Source organism: Sciurus carolinensis, chromosome 11, assembly GCF_902686445.1.
Source record: "Sciurus carolinensis chromosome 11, mSciCar1.2, whole genome shotgun sequence".
Taxonomy (NCBI): Eukaryota; Metazoa; Chordata; class Mammalia; order Rodentia; family Sciuridae; genus Sciurus; species Sciurus carolinensis.
In genome coordinates this window covers 14332912-14345328 of record NC_062223.1, presented here as the reverse complement: position 1 = coordinate 14345328, position 12417 = coordinate 14332912, and the positions used below count along the sequence as shown (strand labels likewise).

Below are 12417 nucleotides of genomic sequence, written 5' to 3'. Positions count from 1 at the left end.
AAAGAAAGAAAGAAAGAAAGAAAGAAAGAAAGAAAGAAAAAGAGAGAGGAAGGGAGGGAAGGAAGGAAGGAAGAAAAAAAGAAAGAAAGAAAAGTATGACTACAGTAGATTTTTAAATTTTCATGACAAAGAAAACAACACAAACAAGTAAAAAAGACAGTTGTCCAATTTGGAGAAACTGTTCCACAGATGAAAAGCATTATAATATTCCTTACGTGTAAAGAACTCTTAACGCTTGAAGGACAAAGATCCAGAAATCTGACAGAAAATTGGGTAAAGACTCCATCTACCTTTTTGCCCTTTTTACTTCCAGTCTCCCTCGCCATTAGATATCTCAAACGTGCCCTGTGCCTTCTCGCCTCTGTGACTTGGCCTCTTCTCTGGCCTCTGCCTATAATGTTCTTCCTACTGACCAGCCCAGAATTCTCTGCACCCACCAGCCTCATCTGCTCCCGGTAAGCATTTATGGAGTGCCTTTTCTAGGGCAACAAATCCCATTGACAAAGGTCAGTGTGCTGTTCTCATGTGCAGGGCAAGTGCGATCACGTGATGAATGTCACAGACATGTGGGGTGCCTGTCTGATTTTCTGTAGGCTCTGACTTAGATATAACGAGGTTTAAGTTGATGGCAAGTCTCCCGTCTCGTGCTCTGGCTCCGCCCCTTTTCTCATTGCACTTCGTTGCCTTCAAATGTCCAACCTCTCCAAATCCAATTTTCTCCTCTGCTCTCACAGGAGACACGTACCCCCCGCCAGGGTGTTAATGTCATTCTGTCTTATGTTACAGCTCAGCACACTCTGCCCTGGGTGCTCTGTTCACTCCTGTGTCTCCCAGGCACCAGGCACAACCCCTCCCCCCGCCATGTAGATACCGGTAAACACTGGTGAAGTTGAACTGTATTTAATGGGCTCATTGATCAAACATGAATGGGGAAGCTGAGCTCTAAGCAGCTGGTGACCTGGCCTGCTCCCAGGAAAATAAGTGGCGAGGACTTTGTATCCTTCTATACCTCCCACCCAACTGCACCCGGTGCGTTCATTCTCTCCGAAAACGAGCTTCCTGCAGAAAAGAACTGGAAACAGGAGTAAGAGAGACCTGGCTGCAGGCAGAGCGAGGTGAGTGTGCTGAATCCAGCGGTTTCTAGGGGTCACTGAGGGATGGTGATGAGGTTTTCCTGCCAAGTGAGATCAATGGGATGAAGGCCCAACTGGGTTGACTGCACGAGCTTTAATGGGTTCGCTCCAAAAAAGAAAGACAAGAAAAGAAAATGGGAAAACCACATCGGAGTTCATAAGTGGCCTAGGAAATTAAGGGACGTGATCCACCCAGTTGAACATCTGCTGCTCAGGCAGTGCACTGTCCTAGAGGGTGGAGACCTCCACTCCCTACGTGACAGGGACTGTGGAGAACTCATGTTCACTCTCCCACCCTTGGTTTCCGTTTCCAGAAAATCAGAGAATCAAGCTCAATGTTCTCCATTCTCCAACTGGAGACTTTGCAGCTCTGACATTTCACTCTCGGACGGTATTCATACGAGCAAAGGGTCACACTAAACGCTACTAGATACACAAAACTGGAAGAGACTGAGCCTTTGCTTCCTGGTAGCACTAACCCTCCCAGGCCTTACTGTCCCCATCAGTGGAACTGGGCAGGTGCAAGGATTATAGGAGATGTGTTTGTAAATCGTTGGCTGCCTGGGAGTCTGAAATGCCCTGTATCTGGTTCTAATAGCAACTCTAAAACGGGATTGGCAAGTGCACCTGAGTAGCTCAGGTTAGCAGAAGCAAAAGTCCTTTTCATTTATTTCTTTCTCTAAAGTCCTTTTTAAATGTAAGCACAAGTGCCTAAATAATGACTCTATCACATTTGGGTTTTAGCAGCATGAACTCGACGACTCCAGCAGGCCCCGTGGCCAATTCCGTGTTTGTGGTGGCACCCCACAAAGGCTATCCTGTGATCCCGGGAGCCGTGTCTCAGGTGCCCCTCTACCCAAGCAACCAGCCTCAGGTCCACCTAATTCCTGGGAACCCACCCTGTTTGGTGCCGAGTGTGAATGAGCTGGCTCCCAGGAAAGTCTTGAAAGAAGGCAAGGTCTTAGGGGTAAGTGGAATGTCACCCTGCAGGCCAGCGGTCACAGGGCTGGAGTCGGGGGCCACGGGGAGCGAGGGGAGCTCGGGAAACAGAAGTTCCAGCAGGTGGGATTGGAGCTGAGCTGGCCCTGCCAAACCCAGGATGCTAAGAAAGCTCAGCTATGCGACATCCCAGGGCCTCGGTATGGGGCCTTTTATTTTCTGATTCAGGCATTTTAGAAAAGAGGAAGAAAAGCAACCCCCCACACCAAAAAAAAAGAGTGTCCATAGATGTGGATTCTGTTGCCGACACCCGTGTCGATCCACGTGGTCTTGGGAAGAAATTGAGTCCCGCAGGGACAAAGCAAGCCACAAAATGGAGCGAAAGCCAATGCGATCAGATCAGATCTTTGCCCAGTACAGCAAGAAACTGCAGGGAAGATGACCAAAGGGCCACAACAAACCCTGAGAGGCCGTGGGGACCAGGACAGGGGAGAACCCTTTCCTTGAAGGGCCTAATGAATTCTCACCCAGAAAGCCCACACCCCCATCTGAGCCCCACAATCAAATGTTGCTCATGGGAGTGTAAATTGATACAGCCTCTGGTGGGGGGGGGGGTGCAATTTGCCTCTGCCAAAATTACAAAATACCCAATGATTCCATTTTGGAATCTTTTTTTTAATTATTTATTTTTTAATTTTTTACAGACTGCATTTTGATTCATTGTACACAAATGGGGCACATCATTTCGTCTCTATGGTTGTGCACAGTGTAAATTCATACCATTCGTGTAATCATACATGTACATAGGGTCATGATATTTATCTCATTCCACCATCTTTCATACCCCCCCTCCCTCTCATTTCCTTCTACATAATCTAAAGTTCCTCCGGAATCTTTACTCTTCAAATATTTCTATACTCACAAGAAATGTGGTAGATCTGAATTGTTCATTGCAGCATAGTCTGCAAAAACAAAAGAATAGAAACAATCAAACTATCCACCAATATAACACCAGTTAAATCTCTGTATTGTACAACCAATAAATTAAATATACTGGAGTTATAAAAAGAACAAGGAAGCTCTTTATGTAATGATAGGGACATACCAGAAGATACCGTACTAATTGGAGAAAGTAAGGGTCAGTCATTGTGTATAATGGCGATCATTTGAATACACTGAAGCAAATAATATATTTATATTTGCTACCATGTTTGTGGTTTACAGCATATAAATATATATTTATATAGATGTATACATATATATACATGCCATTTAAGCTAAAGTATATCTGCATTAGCCTCTTAGAGCTGCTATAACAAAGTGCTACCAACTAGAGGGCTTAGAACAACAGGAAAGGTACTGTCTCACAGTTCTGGAGACTGGGCATCTGAGACCACATGCTGTCAGAGTCAGGTTCCCCATGAAGACAGTAGGGAAAGACCTGTTCCTGGGTTTCTCCTAGCTTCTGGGAGTTCACGGACTTATGCCAACATCTCTCCAATTTTCACAGGGTATTTTTTTTTAGTAAGGACATCAGTCACATTGGATTGGGGTCCACCCTACTCCAGTGTGATCATCTTTGCTAATTATGTCTGTAGTTCAGCATGACCTCATCTTTGCTAATTATGTCTGTGACCATCCAATTTCCAAATAAGATCACATTCTTAGATACAAGATGTGAGAACTTCTGTCTATGAATTTGTTGGAGAGCAGGAGGGGGCATACTTCCAACCATGACAGTGTTTAAAAAAAATAAGATGGAGATGAGGGCAAAATTTTACATGCAAAAATACTCATCACGAAGTAATGTGTAATTCATAAAACCTAGAAACGATCTCACCTGTTCAATCTCGGTTACAGTTGCTCCACAGAATGTTCACAGGATGGAATCTGGGGAGTCCCCAGTACTTAATGCCATCAGGACACGTTCATGATGAAATACTAAATTAACAAAATGCAACTGTGTGGTTTTTGGTCTGTTGATATTGTATGTTGCATATTATCAAGGTATATATTTGGAAAGGAATAATAGATGGTTATACAACCAAAGGTAAATGGTGGCTTTCTCCAGGGGAGGGTCAATTGTGTGTAGATTTTATTTCATTTCCGTGTTTCCCATATTACCTCTTAGACCAGGGAAACAAAACATTTACTAAAACATAAAAGAGGCCCCGAGGGGCAGCAGGCTTGGTCCTCAGACACGGGAGCTCTGCCGTGGTTCTCCTCCAGGCCATCCAGATCCTCATCGGTCTGCTGCACATCAGCCTGGGCTCCGTCATGGCGACCGTACTCCCAGGGTTCTACCTGTCCATCTCCTTCTACGGAGGCTTCCCCTTCTGGGCAGGCATCTGGGTAAGGATCTCGCGTCACCGGCAGCTGAGTTTCTAGAAGGTGCCCCCATTACTCAGGGACACCTCATCCATGTGTGCAGCCTGTGCCCTGCAGAAGGTCCCCACCTGCCTAGTGTATAGTTTGCGAGGGTTCCCGCAACAACGTGCCACCAACTGGGTGGCCTACACAATGGAAATGTTACCGCCCAGTTCTGGAAGCCAGAAGTCTAAGATCAAGGGGACCGCTGGATGGTTCACCGGAGGTCTCTTCTCCTCCTGTGTCTTCCCATGGTCCCCCTCTGGGCCAGTGTCCTCATTTCCTCTTTATAAGAATACCAGTCAATTGGACAAGTGCCCACCCTAATGATGGTATTTATCCTTAGGCCATTTTAAAGGCCTTATCTCTAATTGCAGTCATATTCTAAGGTACTGGAAGGCAGGCCTTCGACATATAAATTTGGAGAGGAGAGCACGCAGTTCAGCCCATAATAGTGAGTCACAACCTTGCAAGGTGGCATCCACCCAAAGAGGGTGCCTTTTCTAATCCACTCATCGCTGATACCAGGGAAGCTTCTCCCAGTTCATCAGCCAAGAGGTGTGGAACCTTTTCTTAAGTCATGAACAAAGCACCCACTTGCAAAAGAGACATGAAGGACTAGGTCCTCAGGTGCTGTTCCACGGGGTTCCACAGACCTGAGCTCCAGCACAAAGACACTGCCAATTTTGAGTGGAGGCTCCTCAGCCAGAGGAGAGCAAGTGCCTGCGTGCTCAGGCGGCCGGATACTAAACCCACCTTCCACAGATGGGCTCTGGGGGCCCCATTCTGGCAAACTATCTAGTATGTTAGATATGCATTTTTTTCTGGAAAGGTCTATAGCTTTTATCAGATTGTCAGGGTGGTCTGTGACTCCATCAAAGGTTAAGAACTCCAGTCCTTCCTCCACTCCAGCTTACCTTTGTGGTTCTTTCAGCCTCTCTCTGGTATCCTAAACACACACACACACACACACACACAGCCTGCTCTTTCCTCTCCACCTGCCTTTCTCTTTTCCTACCTTCTTCTCTTCCATAACCTTGTCCTTGACCTACACACCCACCTGTGACTCACTTGGGACTTCTCCCACAAACAGCAAAAATTCAGAGTAACCCAGGTGTGGGCCATGCCAGCCTGTCCTGTAGCATTTAAATAACTACCCCCATCCTCACAGCCCCACAGGGGCTGCAGAACCGCAGGGCTTGGGTCTCCCTCTCCTTCCCTCCAGCTCCTCGTCCTCCCAGCTTGGCCCTCTCCCTGCTCTGCACAGACCCACGCTTGGAATCCAGCCCCTTTTCCTCCCCCACCACCCACAGCCACCTGTGTCTGTCCACAGACCTTCGTGGGAAGAACTAACATCACAGCCACGCAGCCCGCTTGCCGTGAGCATTGGGTTCCACTGGGTGTTCACGACTCCGGGCCGCTGCCTGGGCATCTCTGGTGCCTTGCTGGAGTCCCACTGTCCTCAGAGTCACTCAGTTCTCTGCAGCACCTGAGGTCGTCCTCCTTTCCTCTGCAGGGCAATGTGTTCTTCCCTGAGTTTTGACTTCAGGACTATATTTCTACCTCCCAAAGGTCACTAATGTCCTCTTTCCAAGCAAAGGCCCTTCCTTTGGCTCCTGAGGACTGACCAGAGCATGAAAATCCCAGCCCCTTCTTCCCTTCCTGTCAAGTTTCTATAAGAGGAAGGCCATAAAATTGAGATTTGTTTTCCATTTGTAGAAAAATACAGCATTCCCCTTAGAAAGCAGGAACAGCCCGAGGAAGTTTCCATTGTAGACAGGGGTGTCCATTCTGGGGCACATGCCTAAAGCTATTATTCCCATCTAAGTGCACACTAGCACTTAGTGAGCTATCATGCAACTAAATAATGCAAGGTTTAAAAGGCATTTTGCATAGTGGGAGGGAGAGAGTGGTAGGGCATGATTGCTGGTGGGTGTTGGGGATTCTTTTAGGGGCGCTGAAATGTTCCCAGCTTAGAGGGTTGTGACGGTTGCACAGCTCTATAAATATACTAAAAACAACTGAATCATACACTTTAAAAAGATGAATTGTATAGTATGTAAATTATCTCACTAAAGCCATTTTTTAAAAAAAACATAGCACTAAGCAAATGGTAGTATTATTAAATCCTAGCTCATGCCTCTCAGATTTCTTTTGCCACCACACTGAGCCAAGGATGGCAAGTGATCCCATCAGGCACAAGGCCTGCAGGATACAGGTTTGGAAGGAAATGCACACACATCATCATCCTCAGCATCAGAGACACAGCACTTATTTAAGTAACCAAAGGATACAGTCCACGTCTGTAGACAGGCAAAGACTATTGCAGGACTTAAATGAAAAAGCAGCAGAGAAGACGCTAGAAGCCTTTTTCCTCTTCCCTCCAGAGCCCCAAGCTTTATAGAACCTAATACAAAGCCTGGAAAGCAGGGTGTACATGTGGGAAAATGAAAGACAAGGAAATAAGCTAACGTTTATTGAGCACCTACTATGTGCAAGACACACTACATGCCAGAGGCAGGGCATAAGTTATCTCATGACTACGATACCTAAGAAGAGAGGTAAATTGCCTCATTCTTCAGAATAGGAAATAAAGACTTAGAAAAATTAGTAACTTACCTGGGATCACATGAGTTTTCATTTAAAACCAGTTCTGCTGGGTCCCCACACCTGCTTCCATCACCTCTCTGCCCTGTCACACAGTGTCAATCAGCTCATTTATTTTGTTCCCCATGTAGAGCCAGTGGTCCCTGCACAGGAATTCAGGGTGTGTTCCCAGAATCAGAGATGCCTGAGGCAGGGTGCTCTCATCCTGAGCCCGTTTAAACCTCCTCTCTCTGCTCCAGTTTATCATTTCAGGATCCCTCTCGGTGGCAGCAGAAAATCAGCCCAATTCCTCTTGCCTGGTGAGTTACACCCTGAGACTGTCTCCCAGTCAGGGACCTATAGAGGATAGTGTCCCAAGGAAAATACGTACAAATTGTATGCTAACGTGAGCCCTGCCCTGGAAGTCAAGTGGAAAAATCCCAGGGAACTCAGGAGAGGGGAAGGGACAACACGGTCACCTCAGTTAAAGTCAGGAGAGATGTGGGAGAGAAGGAAGAGCGCCCCCAAGAGGCCCTCACAGGAGACACAGTGCTTCCAGAAGTCCAGGCCTCCCCTCTACCAAGCAAGGAGCCAAGGGTACTTGCAGCTCACAAAGCAGACCTCCAGCCAGTTCTGGGGGGCTGAGGGGCCCTCCAGCACCCACTTCCCTGAGGGATCCAGCCAACTGAACGCTAAACATCTACACGCACAAGGCTTTGTTCTTCCTTCCAATGGACCAAGAGGTACCTTCATTTCTGACAAGCAGAAATGGGCTCAGAGGACTAGGTCCCTATAATAAGATGAATTGTATTTTAGAAATTCCAAAAGACTCATTAAAATGTCTGCGCAAAGCTCTCTGCACATGGGTCCAAATCTTGGCACATCCAGGCTCATCAGATCCCAAGACACTGTGCCGAGATTCCTGCCTATCTCCTGTGGGATAAATAGGTAGGGCTATTCCCAAAGATGACTCTTGGAAACACGTGTCCTGCAATGTGCTTTGTGAAGATAGTTAGATGAACTTGGGAAAATCTCTTTTATTGCCCCCTCTCTGGAATATCCATGGCTCTCATCAAGGGCTCTGAGAAATCTTGCAGAAAAGACGTTATTTATCCTTCTTCAACACAGCCTTTTATAAAGCTATAATTGAACCCCAAAGCCTTTTTACATAGAACACTTCTTTACTTGCTGGAGAATGAGGGTTCCAGGGATTCACATTGAAAAACACTTTTCCATGAAAAGATGTATGAGACAGATGGGGGAATGGTTGTGTAACAATATCAATGATTTAATACCCTTGTAATGCTTAAAATGGTCAACCCGGTAAAGTTTATGTTAAGAACATTTTAACACACTAAAAATATTAGGGGAGGCACTTGTTGAGTTTCTGCTCATCTCAGCTATAATCATTTTCCTCTCCCACCCTGACCCTCTGTGTCATCTTCAGCTGAATGGCAGCGTGGGCTTGAACATCTTCAGCGCAGTCTGTTCCGCGGTGGGAATCATACTCTTCATCACGGACATAAGCCTTGTGGGAACTTATGGCAACCTTGATTACTACCCTCCCTTTTACAACTGGGGCATTGTGAGTACCCCTCCCAACCAAGGTCCTCTGGATCTAACCTAGCTATGTTTAGGAAATTGCTAGAAAGAGCCCGACAATCAAGCTTCCTTCTGACTGCAGGTCAAGGACCTGGTTCTTTCCCTGTGTTGGTTACTGCTTCTGTGAAACAGTAGGTACTTGATCCAGGGTTGAGAGCCTTCAGTAGGATGGCATATGTACCCAACCAGTCCCTCCTCTCACATTCTTGGTCTCTCTGCCTATTATCAGAGACCAGGGGTTGGCAAATGCTTTCTGCAAAGGACCAGATTGTATTTGCACTTCACAGGTCCAACAGTTTCTGTTGCAGCTACAGCAGGCCTTTAGCAGCCACAGAAAACGTAAAACAAATGAGCGTGGCAGTGTTCCGATAAAACTTTATTTACAAAACAGGCAGCAGGCAGGATTGGACCCCGGGACCATAATTCCCCAAGCGCGGTCCCAGAGGAAGAGAATGTAAGCTACATAAGGAGTTTTAAATTCTCTCACTGACACATTGAGGGGAAAAAAGCAACAGGGGAAATTAATTTTAATAACAGACTTTGTTTAAACTGAACAATTCCCATTGTCAATTGCACAGTAATCAGGAAGTCATGAACCAGTATTTTGCATTTTGAGCAGTAAGTCTTTGAAACTCAATCTATGTTTTTGTATTAACAGCACATCTCTATTTGATACGTAGCCACATCTCAAGTGCTCAGGAGCCACATGGGGATCGTGGCTACTTAAGTGAACAGGCCAGCTATAGATGAGCTGCGTCCCCTGTAAACTCCATCCTCCATCTGCAACACTGCCCACGTCCCCTCCCGCCGCTGCTCCCTCACCCCCTTCTCCCTCGACATCATCAATTCCCTCCTTCCTAGAGCATTTCCATCAGCATAGAGATTTGTTCTTATTTCTTTCAACTTACAAAGCAAATAAAACTTTTCTTGGTCTGACTTCCCCTGTCAGTGACCACTCTATTTCTTGAGTCCTCTTTGCAGAAAAATCCTTCGAGGACCTGCCTATACTCACTGTCTCCAGTTCTCCCAAAGCTCCTCGGATTGGACTCTCTGTGTCGCTTCTCTAACACCTCGCTCTGCTCCCAGTCCCCAGTCAACCCCGTCCGAGGCCCTCGCTTGCCTTCCACACTCTCTCTGGTCAGTTGCTCTCTTCTCCGTCTCTCAGGCTCCCTGTTGGTCTTCTCTTGTTTACTCTCCACACCTGCCTGTCCGGGAACGTATTTCCCTTGGCTGTGCACAGACTTATAATTTATATGGGTCGATCCACTGAATATACCACCCCAAGTCGTATAGGAAAAGATAATATTTATTAAGACATATAAAGTATATACAAAAGGAAAACCATCCCAGGTAGCATACCAACTCAGCACTGGAGAGACATCACGGGCATTTCACAGCTTACATAAGCAAAGAAAGCAGTCTTATCATCTTTGAGTTCTTCTCATCTCTTAAATACACTGGAGTAAACATATAAAGTTATTGTCTGGGCCACTGGGCTCAGTGCCATCAGTATGTTTGGTCTCCAGACCTGGATCTGGCCAGGAGCCAGACCTTGTGAGCAGAAACTAGATGTCTTTAAGTTTTTTAATGTTCAAGGACAGAGCGCTTATCTGCCCTTGAACAGGGGCACTGCCGGACCACTAAGTTCCTCATGTAAATTGTTCACTCCTTGCCTTGAGTTCACCTTTTGGAAGCTTTCTTAAACAGGACTCCATTTTTCTCTACACTGCCTCATCCATCTCATCCAGTGTGGGGACCTCAAACACCTTCCTGTGTCAATGACACCTGAAAACACAGCTCCAGCTGCATCCTCTGCCCAGACTCCCGTGGGGTATGTCCATGGTCAGTTCATCTGCTCAGTGTCCCCACGCGCAGGCCTGACCTCCAGATTTCACTTCCCAATCCTTCTCTACTCCCTTCTCCTTATTCCAATCGAGGCAATGCCATCCTCCCCGTTGCTGGGAACAATCCTTGGAAGTATCCTCGGCCCCTCCTCCCGCACATGCCTCGCACCCATCCCCTTGGGAATTCTGTTTGTCTTCCTTCAGGATGAATCAGACCATGCTTCCTTACTTTCTCCACTGCCGCTCTGGCGAACGACGTGGCATCTCTCATGTCACAGCTGCTGCTCCCACAGTAACCAGGGTGACCCCTTGGATGTGCAAGATCCGTCCCTTCTCTGCTAGAAACCTATTTTGCTCAGAAAATGACCCTGCAACACTCTATCAAGATGTTTCCCTAGACAATGACTCTCCTTTCCTCAGAGGAGCACTGTGGAAGAGTGACAAAATGACATTTTTCCACCCACATAGGAGCCTCGCAAAAGCCCAAGGGGATCTTCTCCCCCTAAGACTGAGAGAGAATGGGAGACTCCCCACAGCCCTGGAGATGGTCCACGACAGAGCCACAATACGAGCTCTGTCACTCACGTCCTCCTGATTCTTATTTCCAGAACCCTGGGGTCGCTATTTCCGGTGTGCTGCTCATCTTCTGCCTCCTGGAGTTCTGCGTGGCCTGCACCTCTTCCCACTTTGGCTGCCAGCTGGCCTGCTGTCAATACAACAACGTGAGTGGTGTTGTGGGGTGGCCTCACTTTATAACAACCCCCTCTTGCAAAATCTAGCTCACTATGAGAGACCCAGCCCACTCCCTTCATGACGGTGGAGCCCCAAGACCTAATTACCCCTCCTCGACCCCACCTCTTAGGGGGTCCACCACCTCGACACCCACCACACTGAGATCTAAGCCCCCAGCATGTGAACCCTGAGGACAAACCAGAACCTAACCAGAGCACCCGCCTCCTGTGTGCCTGTTTTCCAGGTGGGCATGGTCCTCCCAAATGTCTATGCAGCCAACCCTGTGGTCGTCCCAGAACCACCGAACTCGGTGCCAAGTTACTCCAATGTGGGTCAAGCCTCCAAATAAGCCAAGTTAAGAATTCTAGAAATATCTTTCACTGGGACCAAAAGAAGTTCTCCCTTTTCTGGGCTTTCATGCCAGGTTCTTCCTCCCCTGGCAAACTGAGGCACGTGCCTCTCCCACTTCTCACACCCTGGACTTCATGCCCACTAAGTCCTGCTGTTCTTCTACTGAAAAGATGGAACGCTCACGTGGATTCTAACCCAGAGGTCCTGCCTGGGTCACGTGCTCCTGTGTGCATGTGTGCGTCCACACCTGGGCCTTGTGCACACATGTCCTGCGTGTGTGGGAGCTTGAGGGTTAGAGGAACACATATCTAGACATCCAGTCTTCACTCTTTCAGTCCTTCGACTCTAATAAACACATACTGAGCATTCGATATGCTACAGCTCTCTTCGAGGTGCGGGTGGGGTCAACAATGGTGAACATGACACAGCCCTTGACCTTTCACAACTTCTGGCCTCAGAAGAGAGGATGCCCTTTGCTCATCATGGTGGTTCACTCCTATATCCCCAGCCATTCGGGAGGGTGAGGCAGGAGGGTCACAAGTTCAAGGCCAGCCTCGGTAGTGTACTGAGCCCTACCTCAAAATAAAAGGAAATAAAATAAGGGCTAGCAGTGTAGCTCAGTGGTAGAGTACTTGCCTAGCATGCACAAGGCCCTGGGTTCAATCGCAACACCACAAAGAGGAAAAAGAGAGAGAGAGAGAGAGCTTGTGAGCAATTTCTTCTGACACAGGGTGGTGTGGGGACAGGTGTACGGAGGAAACCCAGAGGTAGGCACAATGAACTCTGCAGGATGCAGCAAGGAAGGGGTGAGGAAAGCAGAGAGGGAGGCTGGGGGAGGAAGCACCTGGAGGGGTTGAAGGACA

General features: G+C 47.5%; 1 protein-coding gene across 1 annotated transcript; it reads left to right on the top strand.

The window, feature by feature from the left end:
- The first annotated feature begins 1028 nt into the window (after positions 1–1028).
- Positions 1029–11790, top strand: Ms4a8 (membrane spanning 4-domains A8). Its single transcript, XM_047519703.1, has 7 exons — positions 1029–1115; positions 1878–2100; positions 4302–4424; positions 7286–7345; positions 8473–8610; positions 11080–11193; positions 11448–11790. Exons 2-7 carry the CDS (start codon positions 1882–1884, stop codon positions 11550–11552), a joined length of 759 nt encoding a protein of 252 aa, XP_047375659.1. The 5' UTR covers positions 1029–1115; positions 1878–1881; the 3' UTR covers positions 11553–11790.
- The last annotated feature ends 627 nt before the right edge of the window (positions 11791–12417 follow it).